This window comes from Pongo pygmaeus, chromosome 19 (genome assembly GCF_028885625.2).
Source record: "Pongo pygmaeus isolate AG05252 chromosome 19, NHGRI_mPonPyg2-v2.0_pri, whole genome shotgun sequence".
In the NCBI taxonomy this organism is placed as follows: domain Eukaryota; kingdom Metazoa; phylum Chordata; class Mammalia; order Primates; family Hominidae; genus Pongo; species Pongo pygmaeus.
In genome coordinates this window covers 85,402,649-85,419,301 of record NC_072392.2, presented here as the reverse complement: position 1 = coordinate 85,419,301, position 16,653 = coordinate 85,402,649, and the positions used below count along the sequence as shown (strand labels likewise).

At 41.2% G+C, this 16,653-nt stretch overlaps 1 protein-coding gene and 1 pseudogene across 9 annotated transcripts in view; one reads left to right on the top strand and one right to left on the bottom strand.

Moving 5' to 3' along the window:
- Positions 1 to 16,653, top strand: part of HELZ (helicase with zinc finger) — a 174,411-nt gene that overhangs the window by 16,411 nt on the left and 141,347 nt on the right. For all 9 annotated transcript variants that reach the window (XM_063656480.1, XM_063656478.1, XM_054459612.2 and 6 more), the window contains 2 exons: positions 9,861 to 10,088; positions 12,707 to 12,743. In XM_063656480.1, coding sequence (XP_063512550.1) covers positions 9,879 to 10,088; positions 12,707 to 12,743 — 247 coding nt within the window. In that variant the 5' untranslated portion in view covers positions 9,861 to 9,878. The remainder of the gene's footprint in view (positions 1 to 9,860; positions 10,089 to 12,706; positions 12,744 to 16,653) is intronic.
- On the bottom strand, positions 4,049 to 4,932 carry LOC129018212 (large ribosomal subunit protein eL42-like; annotated as a pseudogene).

Sequence of the window (16,653 nt, the reverse complement as noted above, 5' to 3'; positions counted from 1 at the left end):
GGCATTTCAGAGTTATTGTGCCATCTCTAAAGTATACTTTTTCTCCCTCAGGAAGCATGATACACTTTAGCCACACTGGCTTACCAGGGCCTTGCTGCTCAGTGGGGAAAGGGGCACATTCTGATAGGCTTTCTTCCTCTTCACTTGGGTTATTTTAATAATGTATCAGCTGGGTGCAGTGGCTCATGCCTGTAATCCCAGCACTTTGGGTGGCCGAGGCAGGCGGATCACCTGAGGTTGGGAGTTTGAGATCAGCCTCACCAACACAGAGAAACCCTGACTCCACTAAAAATACAAAATTAGCCAGGTGTGGTGGCATATGCCTGTAATACCAGCTACTTGGGAGGCTGAGGCAGGAGAATCTCTTGAACCCGGGAGGTGGAAGTTGCAGTGAGCTGAGATCGCGTTATTGCACTCCAGCCTGGGCAACAAGAGTGAAACTCTGTCTCTAATAATAATAATAATAATAATAATAATAATAATAATGTATCAATTTGGCTTTTCTTTCTTTTGTCACAATAAATTTTTTTTTTTTTTGAGGCAAAGTCTCTATCATCCTGGCTGGAGTTCAGTGGCGTGATCTCTGCTTACTCTGCTCACTGCAACCTCTGCCTCCCGGGTTCAAGCGATTCTCATGTCTCAGCTTCCAAGTAGCTGGGACTACAGGCTTGTGCCACCACTTCCAGCTAATTTTTTGTATTTTTGGTAGAGGCGGGGTTTCGCCATGTTGCCCTGGCTGGTCTCGAACTCCTAAGCTCAGCAATCTGCCGGCCTGGGCCTCCCAAAGTGTATTTACTTTCTAGTTTCAGGTTAGTAACCGAATTTCCACAAGGAAAGCAATTAGAAGAATTAATAGCAAATAACTAACTTAAAAAATGTGGATATCCAATTTTTTCTAGCAATTCTTCTGATATAAATTTTTGTTTTGTTATATAATGAAACGTGCATTTTATTATATTTGTCCTTTAAGTTTTATTGTTTATATAGCCTAGTAAGTAAAGATATCTTGGGGTCTGATTAAGAACCAATTACGGATGTTAGTAATTTCTGTCAAAGGAGATAGTGATTATGGTTAACGTAACTCATCAGTCTTCTAAAACCTTTAGAAATGCAGTCTGATTCATTGCACCTAAGTTAATTACGTGGTAGATACATGTTTTTTTTTTCTAATAGGCAAATGTATAAGACAGAGATGCAGAAATCATCTTGAATTTAGATAGAAGAAATTTTAGTTACTACTGTGGCCTCTTGCTATTTGATCAGCTTACTTTTGCTTAAAGTCTCTCTGTTAACAAAGGATTTGGTCTTTTGAGATCAAAGAAGACCATAACTACATTAACAAGAGAAGTTAATTTGAGGAATATAACTGATTTTTAAAATAAAAGCATATTTCATGACTTGATTTCAAGGTGGTCTGGTGGTTCTTCTCATGCTGTCACAGACAGAGGTTCAGAGTGGAAAGATTGATTTTGTTTTTCTTCCAGCATTTACTTTTGGTCCTGGACCAACCATCTAGCTATGATTGAATTCTTCAAAAGTATTCTACATTTTTTGCCAAGAGAGCTCAATCATTGTTCCATTTGGAGAGGTTCTTTTTGAGGCTCCATTCTTGCCTCTAAGACCTACATATGCAGGAAGGGAAGTGCATGGGTTTTCTGTTTATTCACAGCACACTTACCCTGCTGTATCTCCTTTGTAGTTTTAAAAAATCACGTCGGTTGGGTGTGGTGGCTCACGCCTGTAATCCCAGCACTTTGGGAGGCCGAGGTGGGCAGATCACGAGGTCAAGAGATCGAGATCATCCTGGCCAACATGGTGAAACCCTGTGTCTACTGAAAATACAAAAATTAGCTAGGTGTGCTGATGTGTGCCTGTAGTCCCAGCTACTGGGGAGGCTGAGGCAGGAAAATCGCTTGAACCTGGGAGGCGGAGGTTGCAGTGAGCTGAGGTCACGCCACTGCACTCCAACCTGGGCGACAGAGCGAGACTCCATCTTAAAAAAAAAAAAGTCAAATGTGACATTTAGATCATATTTTAAAAATAATTCTTACAATTTTATAAAAATTAGCATATAGTAAAATTGATGTTTTTTGCTATACAGTTTTACTAATTTAACACATGTATAGTTTGTGCAGCCATCACCACAATCAGGATACAGGGCAGTGTCATCACCCTAAAAACTTCCTCATGCTATTCTTTTATAGTTACCCCTACCCACCCTATACCTGCTCACAACCACTGATCTGTTCTTCATTTTTATAGTTTTATATTTTTGAGAATAAGATTGTATAAATGGAATCATACAGTATGTCAGCTTTTGAGACTGGGGTCTTTTATGTGGCATAATGTTTTTGAGATTAATTCAAGTTATTGCATATATTGAATACTTGTTCCTTTTTGTTGCTGAGTAGTTTTATATCACAAAGAGGTCTGTTTATTCACTCATTAAAGGACATTTGAGTTGTTTCCACTTTTAGCAATTATGAATAGAACTGTTATGAACATTTGTGTTCAGATCTTTGTGTGAACATAGTTTTCATTTCTCTGTGGTATCTGAGGGGCGAAGGGGATTGCTGGGTCATATAGTGTAGTGTGCGTATTTGATTTTATAAGAAGCTGCAAACCCTTTTTCCAGAGTGGCTAAATCATTTTATATTCCTACTAGCAATGTATGAGGGTTCCAATTACTGTACATCCCTTGGTGTTATCAATAATTTTAATTTAGCTATTCTAATAGGTATGTAGTGGGATCTAATCATGGCTTTAGTTTGCATTTCCCTAATGGCTAATAACACTGAACATCTTTTATGTGCTTATTTGTTATCATTATATCCTGTTTGGGAGTATCTGTTGAAATCTGTTGCTCAGTTTTTATTTGGTTAATTTTCTTATTGTTGATTGTTGAGAGTTCTTTTTTTTTTTTCTTTTTTCTTTTTTTTTTTTTTTTTTGAGATGGAGTCTCACCCTGTCGCTAGGCTGGAGTGCAGTGGTGCGATCTCGGCTCACTGCAACCTCCGCCTCCTGTGTTCAAGCAATCTCCTGCCTCAGCCTCCCTAGTAGCTGGGACTACAGGTGCAAGCCACCACACCCAGATAATTTTTGTATTTTTAGGAAAGATGGGGTTTCACCATGTTGGCCAGGATGGTCTTGATCGCTTGACCTTGTGATTCACTCGCCTCAGCCTCCCAAAGTGCTGGGATTACAGGTGTGAGCCACTGCGCCCGTCAGGGAGTTCTTTATATGTTCAGATCTGAATCCTTTTTCAAATAAGTGATTTGCACAAAATTTCTCCCAGTCTCTAACTTGTCTTTCATTCTTTTAAGTGTCTTTTTCATGGTACAAAAATGTTTAATTTTGATAAAATTTATCGATTTTGCTCTTTTGTCAGATTGTGCTAAGATGAATCAATTTTAGAACAAGTTTCTGTTTTATAAAAGTGGCAAAAAAGTAAGTTAGGGATGGGATACTCTCTGAAAGTTGACTTTTGTGGAAGGATGCAAATGTTACCATTTTATGGAAAGATAGTGCTAATTAATACACTCCTTCATCTTGGGACACTTAGGACTTTTGCTTAACCAAGGAGATGATTGGCTTAGGGATGTGTGTGTGTGTTTACATTTTTTAAAATGGTAATCACTAACATTGTGGTTACTAACACAGACATACTTTTTATAATGCAGAACTATGTTAACCCTGTTTCAGAATTAAAAGGTGATGTTTTACTGTCACATTTTGGGAGTGCTGGACTTTGAGTTTTACTCTGTTGGAATAGCATTAGAACCTTAGTTGCTTGTGGGCTCAGAATCAGTGTCGTGGTAGAAGTAGGAGTTGTCGGACTGCCTGGATTTGAATCCTGCCTCTGTCGTTTACAGTGTAACTGGATAAGTTAACTCTGTGCTTCAGTTTCCTCATCTGTGAATGGGAATGATAATAAGAATTCTAATATCTACTTTATAGGGTCATTGTGAGGATTAAATTAGATTACGTACATATAATCTTTTCAACATCTGGCACACAATGAACATTCAGTAAAAGCTTCTTGTTATTACTGAAGTAACTTTATAAGTTGTTAAAACAAATGCTTTGGGCATATATATATATGTAATTTTTTTTAACATAAACTCAAGATTTTATTGTCTTCATAATAAAAGATGACACATAGAACTGGATCACTTGACCCTTTCTCTTCTTATCTCCTTCCAGTTCAAAATGCTTGCATCTTTTTAATAGCCAGCATTCTCTTAGATCTGTTTGGGCTCGACGCACTCAAGTCTTAGCACAGTCTTCTTTGTAGTTTTAGCCTTTTTCCGGAAGATCGGCTTAGTTTGCCCACCATAGCCACTCTGTTTCGTGTCATAACGCTGCTTTCCCTGGGCATACAGAGAATCCTTGCCCTTCTTGTACTGTGTCGCTTTGTGGGGTTGGTGCTTGCCACACCTATTACGGAAAGTCCGGCGGGTTTTAGCAACGTTCACCATGTTTGCGTGAGCACTATGGGCATGGAAAGCTAGGCTTATATTTTTAAGACACAGAAGAATCATATATCACACTAAGCCATTTGTCTCCCATGCCCACTTATTTTTTCTCTTTACACTTACTGTTATTAGTAATAAATAATATGATCATTGTTATTAATAATCGTGTATACACTATTTTACAAGAAAATTATCAGCTCATTTGGTACTGATCAGATTATCTATCTAAATTAAGACTGTCTTGGTTCCAACTGCCTGAAATATCAACCTAAACTGACTTAAGCTGGAAAAAAGTTTCTTGGCTTACCTAACTTCGAAGTCCAGGCACAGCTAGCCAGAGCTGGATTCAGGGGTCAGGTGATGTCATCAGGACTTAGTTTCTCCCTGTGAATCAGCTCTGCCTTTTCCTGTATAGACTTCAGTTGCTGACACTGTAAGAAAAATGGCTGCGGTATATTCAACCCCCCCGTAATTTCTCAGAATTTAGAATCGGGGGAAGGAGCATCAGTTTCTTTCCCAGAAGTCTCAGCAAGTCTCATGGTGTCTCATTGGCTCTTACAGGGTCATATGGCCTACCCTGAGCCAATCCCTGTATTCAGGGCTGTGAGGCTCGGATTGGCCAGTTAGTGTCACATGCCACCCCGCATCCGTGGTGGAGTTAGCTCTTCAGGAACCACATGGTCTGAGAGATGGGGAGAGGTGAATTCTTAAAGGGAAATTGTGGGCTTTATTACCAGGAAAGGGAATGGGTATTTGGTGGCAGAACAACGAACGTTCATTGCATGGTATTAGTCTCTTTTTATAGGTCAGCAATAGATCAGAGGAGTTAGTGGATTTGGATTAGAGTCCTGGTTTCCGATTTCAGCTTTCTTGCTTGTGAAGTCACATCCTCCAAGTCAGTGTTTCTCACAGGGATAGGAATTTGCAGGAAATTAGTGTTTTATGTTCCTTTGATAAAAGTTTGGATAATTTTTTTTCTTTTAGAGGGAGTCTTGCTCTGTCGCCCAGGCTGGAGTGCAGTGGCGCGATCACCGCTCACCGCAAGCTCCGCCTCCCGGGTTCACGCCATTCTCCTGCCTCAGCCTCCCGAGTAGCTGGGACTACAGGCGCCCGCAACCACGCCAGGCTAATTTTTTTTTTTTGTATTTTTTGTAGAGATGGGGTTTCACCGTGTTAGCCAGGAGGGGCTCGATCTCCTGACCTCATGATCCACTCGCCTCGGCCTCCCAAAGTGCTGGGGTTAGAGGCGTGAGCCACCGTGCCGGCCTCACTTAGTCAGTATCTGCCCTTGGATCTGGCTGTTATGTTTAGGTAGCGGGATCACATACAATAGATACAGATGTATCCATGTGTCCTAGGCAGGGGTGTCAGCTACACTCTTGAAGTGTATCTGGGAGCTGGCCTCATTTAGAAGTACTTCTAGATCTCTCACTGCGTATTATCCGTAGTCCATTTTAGCATGGCCTGAGATGTTTTCTCATTTTGACTTTGACAGACAGTTTTGCTTTTATGCTTGATAAACCACTTTAGCTTCTTCAGAAGGAGTGGGTGCAGTAAGGTCATGCTGTTTTCTGAAAAGCTCGACAAAACAGCTGAACGAAGCATGCGTTGTATTGAGTTCCACACTACAGCTAAGTGACCTTACTGTGATTCAGTAGATCTTGGAAACTAGTTATCAGGCCCTGATTAACAAAGGTAATTGGGGTGGATATCCACTTCTGAGGAAGGGTCGTAAATTGAGTCATTTCCTCTCAAAGCTCCTGAAATTCATAGTTCTGCCCTTAATCTCTACTTACATATTAATGTTATCGAGATCTCCCTGGCTAATGTGTTTGGGAATCATTGTTGATATCAGTCTTTGTGATCATCCCTCATAGCCAGATTTAGGGTTTAGCTAGTCCTTGTCAGTGACTTGCAGATATACTTTTTTCTCCAATGGCTATTCTTCACATAATCATTACCGGTGTATTGAGATGGAGAAAATAGGTGAAAATAATTCCTCTGTCAAGTAGGTAAAGTAATTACATAGAATAATACTTCATTGTCTATACCGTATTGTATGTTGAGATCAGTAAAGTGATTTCAGCTTTATGTAGGCTGGGTACAGTGGCTCACGCCTGTAATCCCAGCATTTGGGAGGCCAAGTTGGGATGATCTTTTGAGGCCAAGAGTTTAAGACTAGGCTAGGCCACACATTGAGACCCTGTCTCTACAAAAAAATTAAAAAAAAATTAGCCGGTTGTGGTGGCATGCACTTGTAGTCCCAGCTTCTTGGGAGGCCAAGGCAGGAGGATGATTCCCAAGTGTGAGGCAGCAGGAGCTATGATTGCACCACTACACTCCCAGTATGGGCTGCACAGCGAGACTCTGTCTCTTAAAAAAAACACAAAAAACAAAAAACAAAAATAACTTTATATAAAGTGAAAATAAGGAATTTTAGAGACATTATAATAGCTAACACTTATTGAGCACTTATGTCCAAGGCATTCTTTTAAGTACTTTATAGGTATTATTTCACTTAATCCTTGCAGTAACCCTAGGAGGTAGGTATTAGTTGTCTTCCCAGTTTAGAGGTGAGCAAGTTGAAATAATCCATGTAAAGCTACTTGCCGCAGGCTATGCAGCTGGAGAGTGGTGCAGCTGGTGAATTCTGGTTCCCAGTCTGTACTCTGGATCACTGTGCTGTACTCATTCCTAAGAAAGATTTTAGCTGGTGCATTATTAGCTTTGTTTTCTTATGACTTCTTTTTGTATTGTCTGGATGTGGGCTGGGAGTTCTGTAGGGAAGATTTGCTAATTCTAGGGCCTCTGGTATTCATGGACTTTATGAATCTTGTGTTGCTGTTATCTGGCAAGCAGTGTATGCTTGTCTATATTAGTAGTTCTCAACTAGAGCTGATTTTGCCTTCTCCAGACATTTACTGGAGACATATTTGGTTGTCACAAGTCAGGGGATGTGCTATTGGCATCTGCTGGTAAGGACTAGGGATAATGACTGCTCAATAACCTACAATGCACAGAATGGCCCACAACAAAAAATTATTGAGCCCAAAATGTTAATAGTGTTGATATTTTATATCTGGACTATATCATAAGTTAGTAATTTTGTAATGCCACTCTTTGTCTAATGGACAACATTGCTGTAGTGATACAGAAATTATTTTTGACTTTGGTTGAACAATTGATTTCACCCACATCAATGTATGTTTGTGTAACAGGCATACATATCAACTGTCACTTATTTAAATCCCCTTACCCTTAAACTAAACTGGAAATTACAGCCTCCCTGAAGGAAAGCTGAGGAAGTTTAAAGGGAAACCATGTAAAAGACCAAGGATACAGCATTCTTTTTTTTGGGGGGGGGGGAGGGTTATCTTAATAACACAATTAGATTTTTTTTTTTTAATATTAAAAGTGTTAGTTTAGGCTTAGTGCAGTGGCTCACACCTGTAATCCTAGCACTTTGGTAGGCTGAAGCGGGAGGACAGCTTGAGCCCAGGAGTTTTGAGACCAGGCTGGGCAACATGGGGAGACCCCGTCAATACAAAAATAAAATAACAATTTAGCGGGACATGGTGGTGCATGCCTGTAGTCCCAGCTACTCGAGATGCTGAGTTAGGAGGATTGCTTGAGCCTGGCAAGTCGAGGCTGCAGTGAGCAGTGATTGTGCCACTCTACTCGAGCCTAGGTGACAGAGTGAGACCCTGTCTCAAAAAAAAGTGTTAAAATTAAAAATTCCAAACTGAGAAAAGTAGGGAATGTTATATTGTACCACATGTATAAATCCCCAATATTGAACAAATGCTGACAAATACTGTTGAAGTCCTTTTTGAACTCTTCCTTATCTCATTCACTAGCTATTTCTACTGTTTTGGTAGACCAAGGATCTCAAAAGCTGAAGGGGCTTAGACCTCTTCAGATGTCTGTCATCTTGCCTCCTGCTGCTCTCTATGGGCTGCCCATCAATGACTTTTCTCCCCTCATCTTGCACTGCAGTTTATTGGCAGCAGATGGGCTACAGCACAGCAAGGAGAGGGCAGGGCCCATGTGTCATTATCAAAGCCGGGAAGGCTGGCAGAGAACATATATGCAGGCTGGAGGCAGGCGGAAGGGACAAAGAAGTACTGTAAGGCCAGCGGTTAAGGTGGAAGGTAGGGAGGAGCAGGAGAGAGAGAAGGTGGATGCAGGCACGGAAAGCAATCTGTAAGTTTGACAGAGATGGTCAGCAAGAGTGACTGTTCGGAGCAGTATTGTGAATGTCAGGTCAAAGGATGTCGGTCTTCTGTGTCCAAGTTTTCCACTCCTGCCATGAGTGATATAGAGAAACAATGTGTAAACTCCTGCTATTTCTTACTTGGACTATTTTAGTGATCTCTTACTAATGGCAATGTTTGCCATTTCTTCCCCTGTGGCAAGCCTGTGATTTCTTCTATTTCTAACCAGTTCTTTATAGAACTGGTAGGACTTATGTTTGATAGATTCCTTCCTTATTTAAAAAATTTCATCATGTTCCATTGCCTGTGGAATAAAACCCTTGCTTCTTGTCATGGCATTTGAGGTCATTCGTAGCTTCTCTTACTCCTCTGATGTAGCCTGAGTTTAGGCTGTGTATTTTCTCGTCTTGGTGATTTCACTTGAACTCTTGTCTCTGAAAAGCTCGCATCTGCTCTCCCTATCATCTGTATGGTGAACTCCTGTTCACCTTTTGCAGTCAGCTCATGCCTTTAGGCAGATGGAATAAGTCTTTCTTGTAATTGTTCATTTGTGCTTTGCCTGTCTTGCTAGAATCTGAGTTTCTTGAAAGCGGAGATGACATGCCCTGTCTTTGCATTCATTGCTGCTAGCACAGGGCCTGGCCCTCGAGAAATGTTTGTTGAATTGAATTAATGGACAGTTCAAACAGTTCCAACCGGTTTTTTAATTGGTGGGAAATAATCCTTCTTGGTATAGATTTTGGTTTTCTGCAATCATGGTCACAGAACTGTGAGACTGAAATTAGGAAACCGAAATTTGGAGGTTTGGATATGAAACGTTTCTGTCCCTTTGGTTAAGAAAGGCGATCCTTTATGGTTTGTTGTATACTTTGCAATATTCACAGTCATGTTTCATTTCTAAATTTGCCTCGTTTATAAATTTGTTATATTGTTGGTATGATCCTGGCTTATGATTGACATTTTGCTTGAATCTTAGTAAAGACTTCATAAAATATCAAAGAGACGTATAGATTTTGTAGCATCAATAGCTGCTGCTTAGCTGTGACCTTGATCAAAAGGCTAGCTGAGAGTATTCAGATAGATAATTAAGCCAGCTGAGATAGGAATGGGGCTAGAATTTATAATTAATAAGTTTAAAAAACCTTCTCTTGTTCTTTCTCCCTGTCTGTAGGATTTTTGTCCCTGAGTCATGGAAGACAGAAGAGCTGAAAAGTCATGTGAACAAGCATGTGAATCACTTAAGAGGCAGGACTATGAAATGGCCCTCAAGCACTGCACAGAGGCCCTTCTTTCTCTTGGCCAGTACTCCATGGCAGACTTCACAGGGCCTTGTCCATTGGAAATAGAACGCATCAAAATCGAGAGTCTTCTCTACAGAATTGCCTCATTTTTGCAACTGGTGAGTGAACACTGTCAATAAGCCAATGCTGAACTATGTAAAATGGCCTTTTTCGTTGAGTGGTGACGATACAAATAGCTAATTCTGGGCCAAAGAGATGTGAGTGAAGTGGCTGGTGATTGCTGAATATATTTGATGGCAAGGTAACTACGTTTTTGAACCTTGAAAACTGTACTACTTTAGGGCATTTTGGATTATGCACTCACTCAACAAGTATTTATTGAGTATGTACTGTGTACTAGACACTGTTCTAGGTTCTTGTTATATATATTGATGAAAGAGAAAGAAAAGTCTCTTCTTTATGATACTTTTTCTAGTAGGGGAACAGAAAATAAACAATAAACATTATAAAAAATAAACACTGGCTGGGCATGGTGGCTCACACCTGTAATCCCAGCACTTTGGGAGGCCAAGGCAGGTGGATCATGAGGTCAGGAGTTTGAGTTGGCCTAACCAACATGGTGAAACCCTGTCTCTACTAAAAATACAAAAATTAGCCAGGCGTGGTAGCGTGTGCCTATAATCCCAGCTACTCAGGAGGCTGAGCCAGGAGAATCGCTTGAACCCAGGAGGCAGAGGTTGCAGTGAGCTGAGGTTGCACCACTACCCTCCAGCCTGGGCGACAGGGCGAGACTCCGAGACTCCGTCTCAAAAAACAAAAAAAAACCCCACCATAGATTGTTAAAAGGTAGTAACCACATGGAAAAAGGAGAACAGGGCAGGGGAGATTGCGAATATTGGGGTTAGAAATGGGGTTACAATTTTAAATAGAGTGGTCAAGGCAGGCCTCATTGAGAAGGTGATAACCAGAGGCAAGGGGGTGAGCCATGTGTAAAGCTGGAGGAAGAGCATTGCAGGCAATGGAAACAGACCGAGCAGCAAAAGCATGCCTGCTGTGCTTGAGTAGCAGCTAGGAGTTAGTGTGGCCAGAGTAGAGTGCACGCGGTGGAGAGGTGAGAGGACTAAAGCCTGTGGGGCCCGCTGGCTCGTGGTAAAGACTTTGGTTTTTATTCTCTGTGAGTTGGGGAGCTATTGCGGGGCTTTGGGCAGAGGAGTGGCATGATCTAATTTAGCAGGAATTGTTTGACTTTTGTGCTGAGAATAAACTGTAAAGGGATAAGCGTTGATGCAAGGAGACTAGATTGGAGACTATTAGAATAATCCAGGCCAGAGTGGCTCAGATCAAAATGGCAGCAGTGGAGATAGTGAGACGTAACTAGGTTTTGGTTTATACATTGAAAATAGAAGCAATAAGGTTTCCTAATGTATTGAATGCAGGGAATGAGGGGGAGCAGTCGCAGTTACTTACCTCGATACTTTTTGTCTGAGCAATTGGAAGAATGGTGTTTCCTTCAACTGAGGTTAGAAGGCTATAGCTGGGGAGGAGGTTTTGTGGGGGAAGGTGGGAGTTCAGTTTTGGACGTACTGAGTTTGAGATGTCATTCAGATACCCAGCTGAAGATGCTGAGTAAGCAGTCAGATATGCACGTATGGAATTTGGGTGAGAGATTCATTGAAGACTGTGGGACAGAAGTGCTATATGATGTCTTGAGCCAGCATAGAATCACCAAGGGAAAATGAGCATCATAGAGAAGAGGTGAGGACTGAGGGCCGAGTCTTGGGCTGCTGCAGTGTCAAGAGGTTGGGGAGCAGAGCAACAACCAGCAAAGCAACCTAAAGAGCAACCCTGAGGAAAGGGGAAAGTGTGAGAGGAAGGAGTCCTGGTAGCCGCGTGAAGGAAGGAAGTGTGTCCAAGTGAGGAAATGTGGAGTAGTGTCAGCAGCTGCCAAGAAAGCCATGAGAATGTGTCTGAGTGGGCACATGTGAATTGTGTGGGTCCACATGGATGCAGTGGAGGTCACTGGTGATCTCTTGAGAGTGGCTTCCTTGGAGTAGTGGGTGAAAGTCTGCTTAAAAAGAGGGCTTAGGAGAGAATTGGGGGAAGGAATTGAAATACGTCAACATAGACAACTCTTGAGGGTTTTGCCATGAAGAGACACTAAAGAGGAAAAAAAGAGAAAGGAAAAGGAAAAAGAAAAAGGAATGGTAGCTAGTGGAGAGATAAAGCCAAGGGAAATATTTTTTTAGATTGGAGAAATAACTGTATTTCTGTATAGAAATGAACCAATCAAAAGCAAAAAATTAATGATGTAGGACAAGTCGAGGAGGCTTGCTGGAGTGCTGTACCTGCGTAGGCGGCTGAGTTGATCTGCACAGGCGTAGGTTGACTTTAGAAAGGAGCACGGTACTATGTCTGTTAACAGGTAGAAGGAAGACAGAGTGTATGCTGGGAAGTGGGGAGACATGGTGGTGACAGTCTATGAAAATTCTCTTCTTGTGGTAAAGCTTTTGGCAGGGAGGGAGGTGCTGATGAGTTAGGGTTAGAGAAGGTGAGAAGTAGGAGTGGGGGTCCATGGACTAGGAAGTATACTGTGATGTTTATTTGTAGAGTGCCCTGTAATCCTTAGAGGGCACATGTGTTAGCTTTGCTCTGTGAATAGTAAGTTTACAACATTAATGATTAAACTTTGAAACAAAGCCAAGTTTCCCTTTGACAACATCTCTGTTAAAAGCAGCTCTCGAAATACTTAATTTTATCTTGTATTTTTGTTTTGCAGAAAAATTATGTGCAAGCTGATGAAGATTGTAGACATGGTATGTTTAAAAATGAGACTCGAATTATTGAATTGAACAATGTTTAAGGTTTGATTTTTTTTTTTTTTTTTTTTGGCTAATTTCAAAAGTGATGATAATGTTTGAAAAGGCCACCTTACTGTGGTGGCTAGTGACTGATTTGGATGATGACATTCCCACTAAGCTGGGCATACCTGTGAACATTGCTCTTACTCATGAATGTTTAAGTTCTTGTCATTCCCCTGGGAACATTGATGATATGTCCTTTTAAAGTTTGTGTGAGGCCGGGTGTGGTGGCTCACACCTGTAATCCCAGCACTTTGGGAGGCCGAGGCGGGCAGATCACAAGGTCTGGAGTTTGAGACCAGCCTGGCCAATATGGTGAAACCCCATCTCTACTAAAACTACAAAAATTAGCTGGGCGTGGCGGCACATGCCTGTAGTCCCAGCTACCTGGGAGGCTGAGGCAGGAGAATTGCTTGAACCTGGGAGGCGGAGGTTGCAGTGAGCCGATATCGCAGCACTGCACTCCAGCTTGGGTGACAGAGTGAGACTACGTCTCAAAAAAAAAAAAAAAGTTTGAATAGTTCCAGTCATAAGGGCCAAAGTTTAAGAAACGTAACTCACATTGAATAAAATGCTAAGCTTAGCTAGATACATTGAAAGGATGGGCCTGTCCCTCCTAAAATGTCTTTCCTTCTTGATCAGAAGATCTTTCTTAGGGAGGAGACTAGCTAGAATGCTATTTAGTAATTTTTCCTGTTTTTTTTTTTTTTCCTCTCTCTGAGACAGAGTCTTGCTCTGTCTCCCAGGCTGGAGTGGGGTGGGGTGATCACAGCTCACTGAAGCCTCTACCTTCCAGGCTCAAGCAGTCCTCCTGCTTCAGCCTCCCAAGTAGCTGGGACTACAGATGTGTGCCACCACACCCAGCTGATGTTTTTGTTTTTTGTAGAGATGGCTTTACCATGTTGCCCAGACTGGTCTCTTACTCCTGGGCTCAAGGGATCCGCCTGCCTTGGCCTCCCAAAGTGCTGGGATTACAGGCGTGAGCCACCGCACCTGGTCTCCTGTTTCAGGCAGGAAAGTGAAATTAATAAGATTCTTGCTCTTCGAGTACTCATAGGAATCCTTTTCTTTGTGGTTGTTGCTGTTTACTAGAATGAATCTAGGAGTGAGTGGGAGAAGAGTTCACTGTACATTCTCACACACATTTGGTGGAATTGTTTGCAGAGCTCAGTGATTTGAATAATACAATGTTTCATTCATCCAGAATTTGGGGGTAGTGGTGCTGAGGTATTTAACATGAGTTAATTTTTTTTTCCCTGCTTACTCCTTTGTGTTAACATTTTAAAAAGTATTAGGCCGGGCATGGTGGCTCACGCCTGTAATCCCAGCACTTTGGGAGGCCGAGGTGGGTGGATCACTTGAGGTCAGGAGTTCGAAACCAGCCTGGCCAACATGGTGAAACCCCATCTCTACTAAAAATACAGAAATTAGCCAGGCATGGTGGTGCACGCCTGTAATCCCAGCTACTCGGGAGGCTGAGGCAGGCAAATCATTTGAACCTGAGAGGCAGAGGCTGCAGTGAGCCAAGAATGTGCTACTGCATTCCAGCCTGGGTGACAGAGTGAGACTCTGTCTCAAAAAAAAAAAAAAAAAAAGAAATATTAACTATGTTTGCTGTAAACCTTACACAACTATATTACATACTCTTGTGGCCATTGAACATCATTTAACCATTCATTAAAGATTCTGTGACCTTTGTTCATCTCGCTTCATAGAATTGTGTGCTTTGAGAGTTAACTAGAAATTAAGAGATATCTAGTAGAATTTTCCTTTAAAAAAAATCCCTGCTATCTATGGGAATTTTAAAATTACAATGAGCAAACAGTAATAAGTCAAATAATATAGAGGAATAATTTATCCTTCCCCCATCTGAAGAAGTTATTGTTATTAGTTTGCTGTATGAGAAAGGTCTTCTGTGCCTTTACAGTGACGAACATAAATGCTTATAATGCATACAGTTTTTCCTTTAAAAATTAAAAAAGAGTTATAATGTGATCATCACCTAGCACCTTGCTTTGTTACATATCAGTATACCATGAATATTGTTCTAAGTTAATACACTGGCTCCAATTCCTGCTTAATTTTCCATGGCGTGGATGTGCTGCTATTTATTTAACCATTCCCGTATTGATGGGCATTTAGGTGGTTCTAGTTTTCTGGTTTGTCATTGTAAACCATCCTGTAATAAACATATGTTCTTTCTTATTGTTGCCCTTTTTTTTAATAGGATAGTCTTAAAAGTTGGATTTCTGGGTTAAGGAGTATGTACACTTACAATTTTATTTTATTTATTTATTTTTGAGATGGAGTCTCGCTCTGTTATCAGGCTGGAGTGCAGTGGCGCGATCTCAGCTCACTGTGACCTCCATCTCCCAGGTTCAAGCGATTCTCCTGCCTCAGCCTCCCGAGTAGCTGGGACTACAGGCATGCACCAATATGCCCAGCTAATTTTTGTGTTTTTAGTAGAGACAGGGTTTCACCATGTTGGCCAGGATGGTCTGGATCTCTTGACCTCGTGACCTGCCTGCCTTGGCATCCCAAAGTGCTGGGATTATAGGCGTGAGCCACCGCGCCCGGCCTATAATTTTAATAGACACTGTTAGATTAGTTTCAGATGCACACACCCACAGCAATATACGAGACTGCCCAGTCTCTGTAATCTGTCACTGAAACCTGTCAGTGTTGAAATTTTGCCAATCTCATGTGTGAGCAATAGTTCCTTTTTCTTCAGTTTTCATTGCCCTGAGTGCTAGTGAAATTGATGCAGTCTTGTTGTTTTGGAGATGTACAAACAAAAGTCTTAGAAAGTTCAGTGACTTTGGAAAAGTCATACAAAAGTAAATGCTGAAGGAGCATATGGACAAATGTCGCATTATTCTGTTGTTTTACTTAGCATTTTAAAATTAGGTGCTATTTCACAACTTTTGAATCACGAAAATATAAGTTTAACCAATGCCTAAGATAAAGTTGTCATGAAATGAGTATACTTTTGTGGTATTGGTGGAGTATGGAATGGAATGCAGCTTGGTAATATATTCATACCCTTTGAACCACTAATCTCATTTCTGGGATACTATCCTAAGTCAGTAATCCAAAAGAGAGAAAAAATTGTATGCAGAGTGGTGTTCATTGCAGTGCTGTGTGTAAAAGAGAAAAATAGGTTACCTTCCAGTAAGGAAGGAGTTCATTAGTTACATTCTACACATTCCTTGTTCCCCTTTATGTGATAAGTAAGAGCTTGGAAAATGGTCATTTTTTAAATAAATCCAAAAGCAGTATATCCAGAGTTGTTTATTTGAAATAGACATTTGGAAATATTGGCCAAGATTATACATGTATATTAGTAGTTGTAGAGTTCTGCTGTTACATGTAATTTTTTTCTTTTCAACTTTTAGTAACATTATTTTTGTGTAAGATGAAGTACTATGGTTAGACAGTAATAAAAAGCAACATGTGAACCTCAGTCTCTGTTAATTATAGTTTTGTAATGCTAAGATGCTTCCAGGGATAGCCATGGATAGCTCATAGTTTAAGCACTCCAGACCGTTGACTTCTTATGTTTGCATTTTATATACAGTGTAGCCTTTTTTTTTTTTTTTTGAGAAGGCGTCTCTCCCTGTCGCCCAGGTTGGAGTGCAGTGGTGCGATCTTGGCTCACTGCAACCTCTGCCTCCCGGGTTCAAGCAATTCTCCTGCCTCCCCAGTAGCTGGGATTACAGGCACCCGCCATCATGCCCAGCTAATTTTTGTATTTTTGTAGAGATGAGGTTTCACCATGTTGGCCAGGCTGGTCTTGAACTCCTGATCTCAGGTGATCTGCCCGCCTTGGCCTTACAGCATAGTCTTGATGTCTGTTCTCTTACTG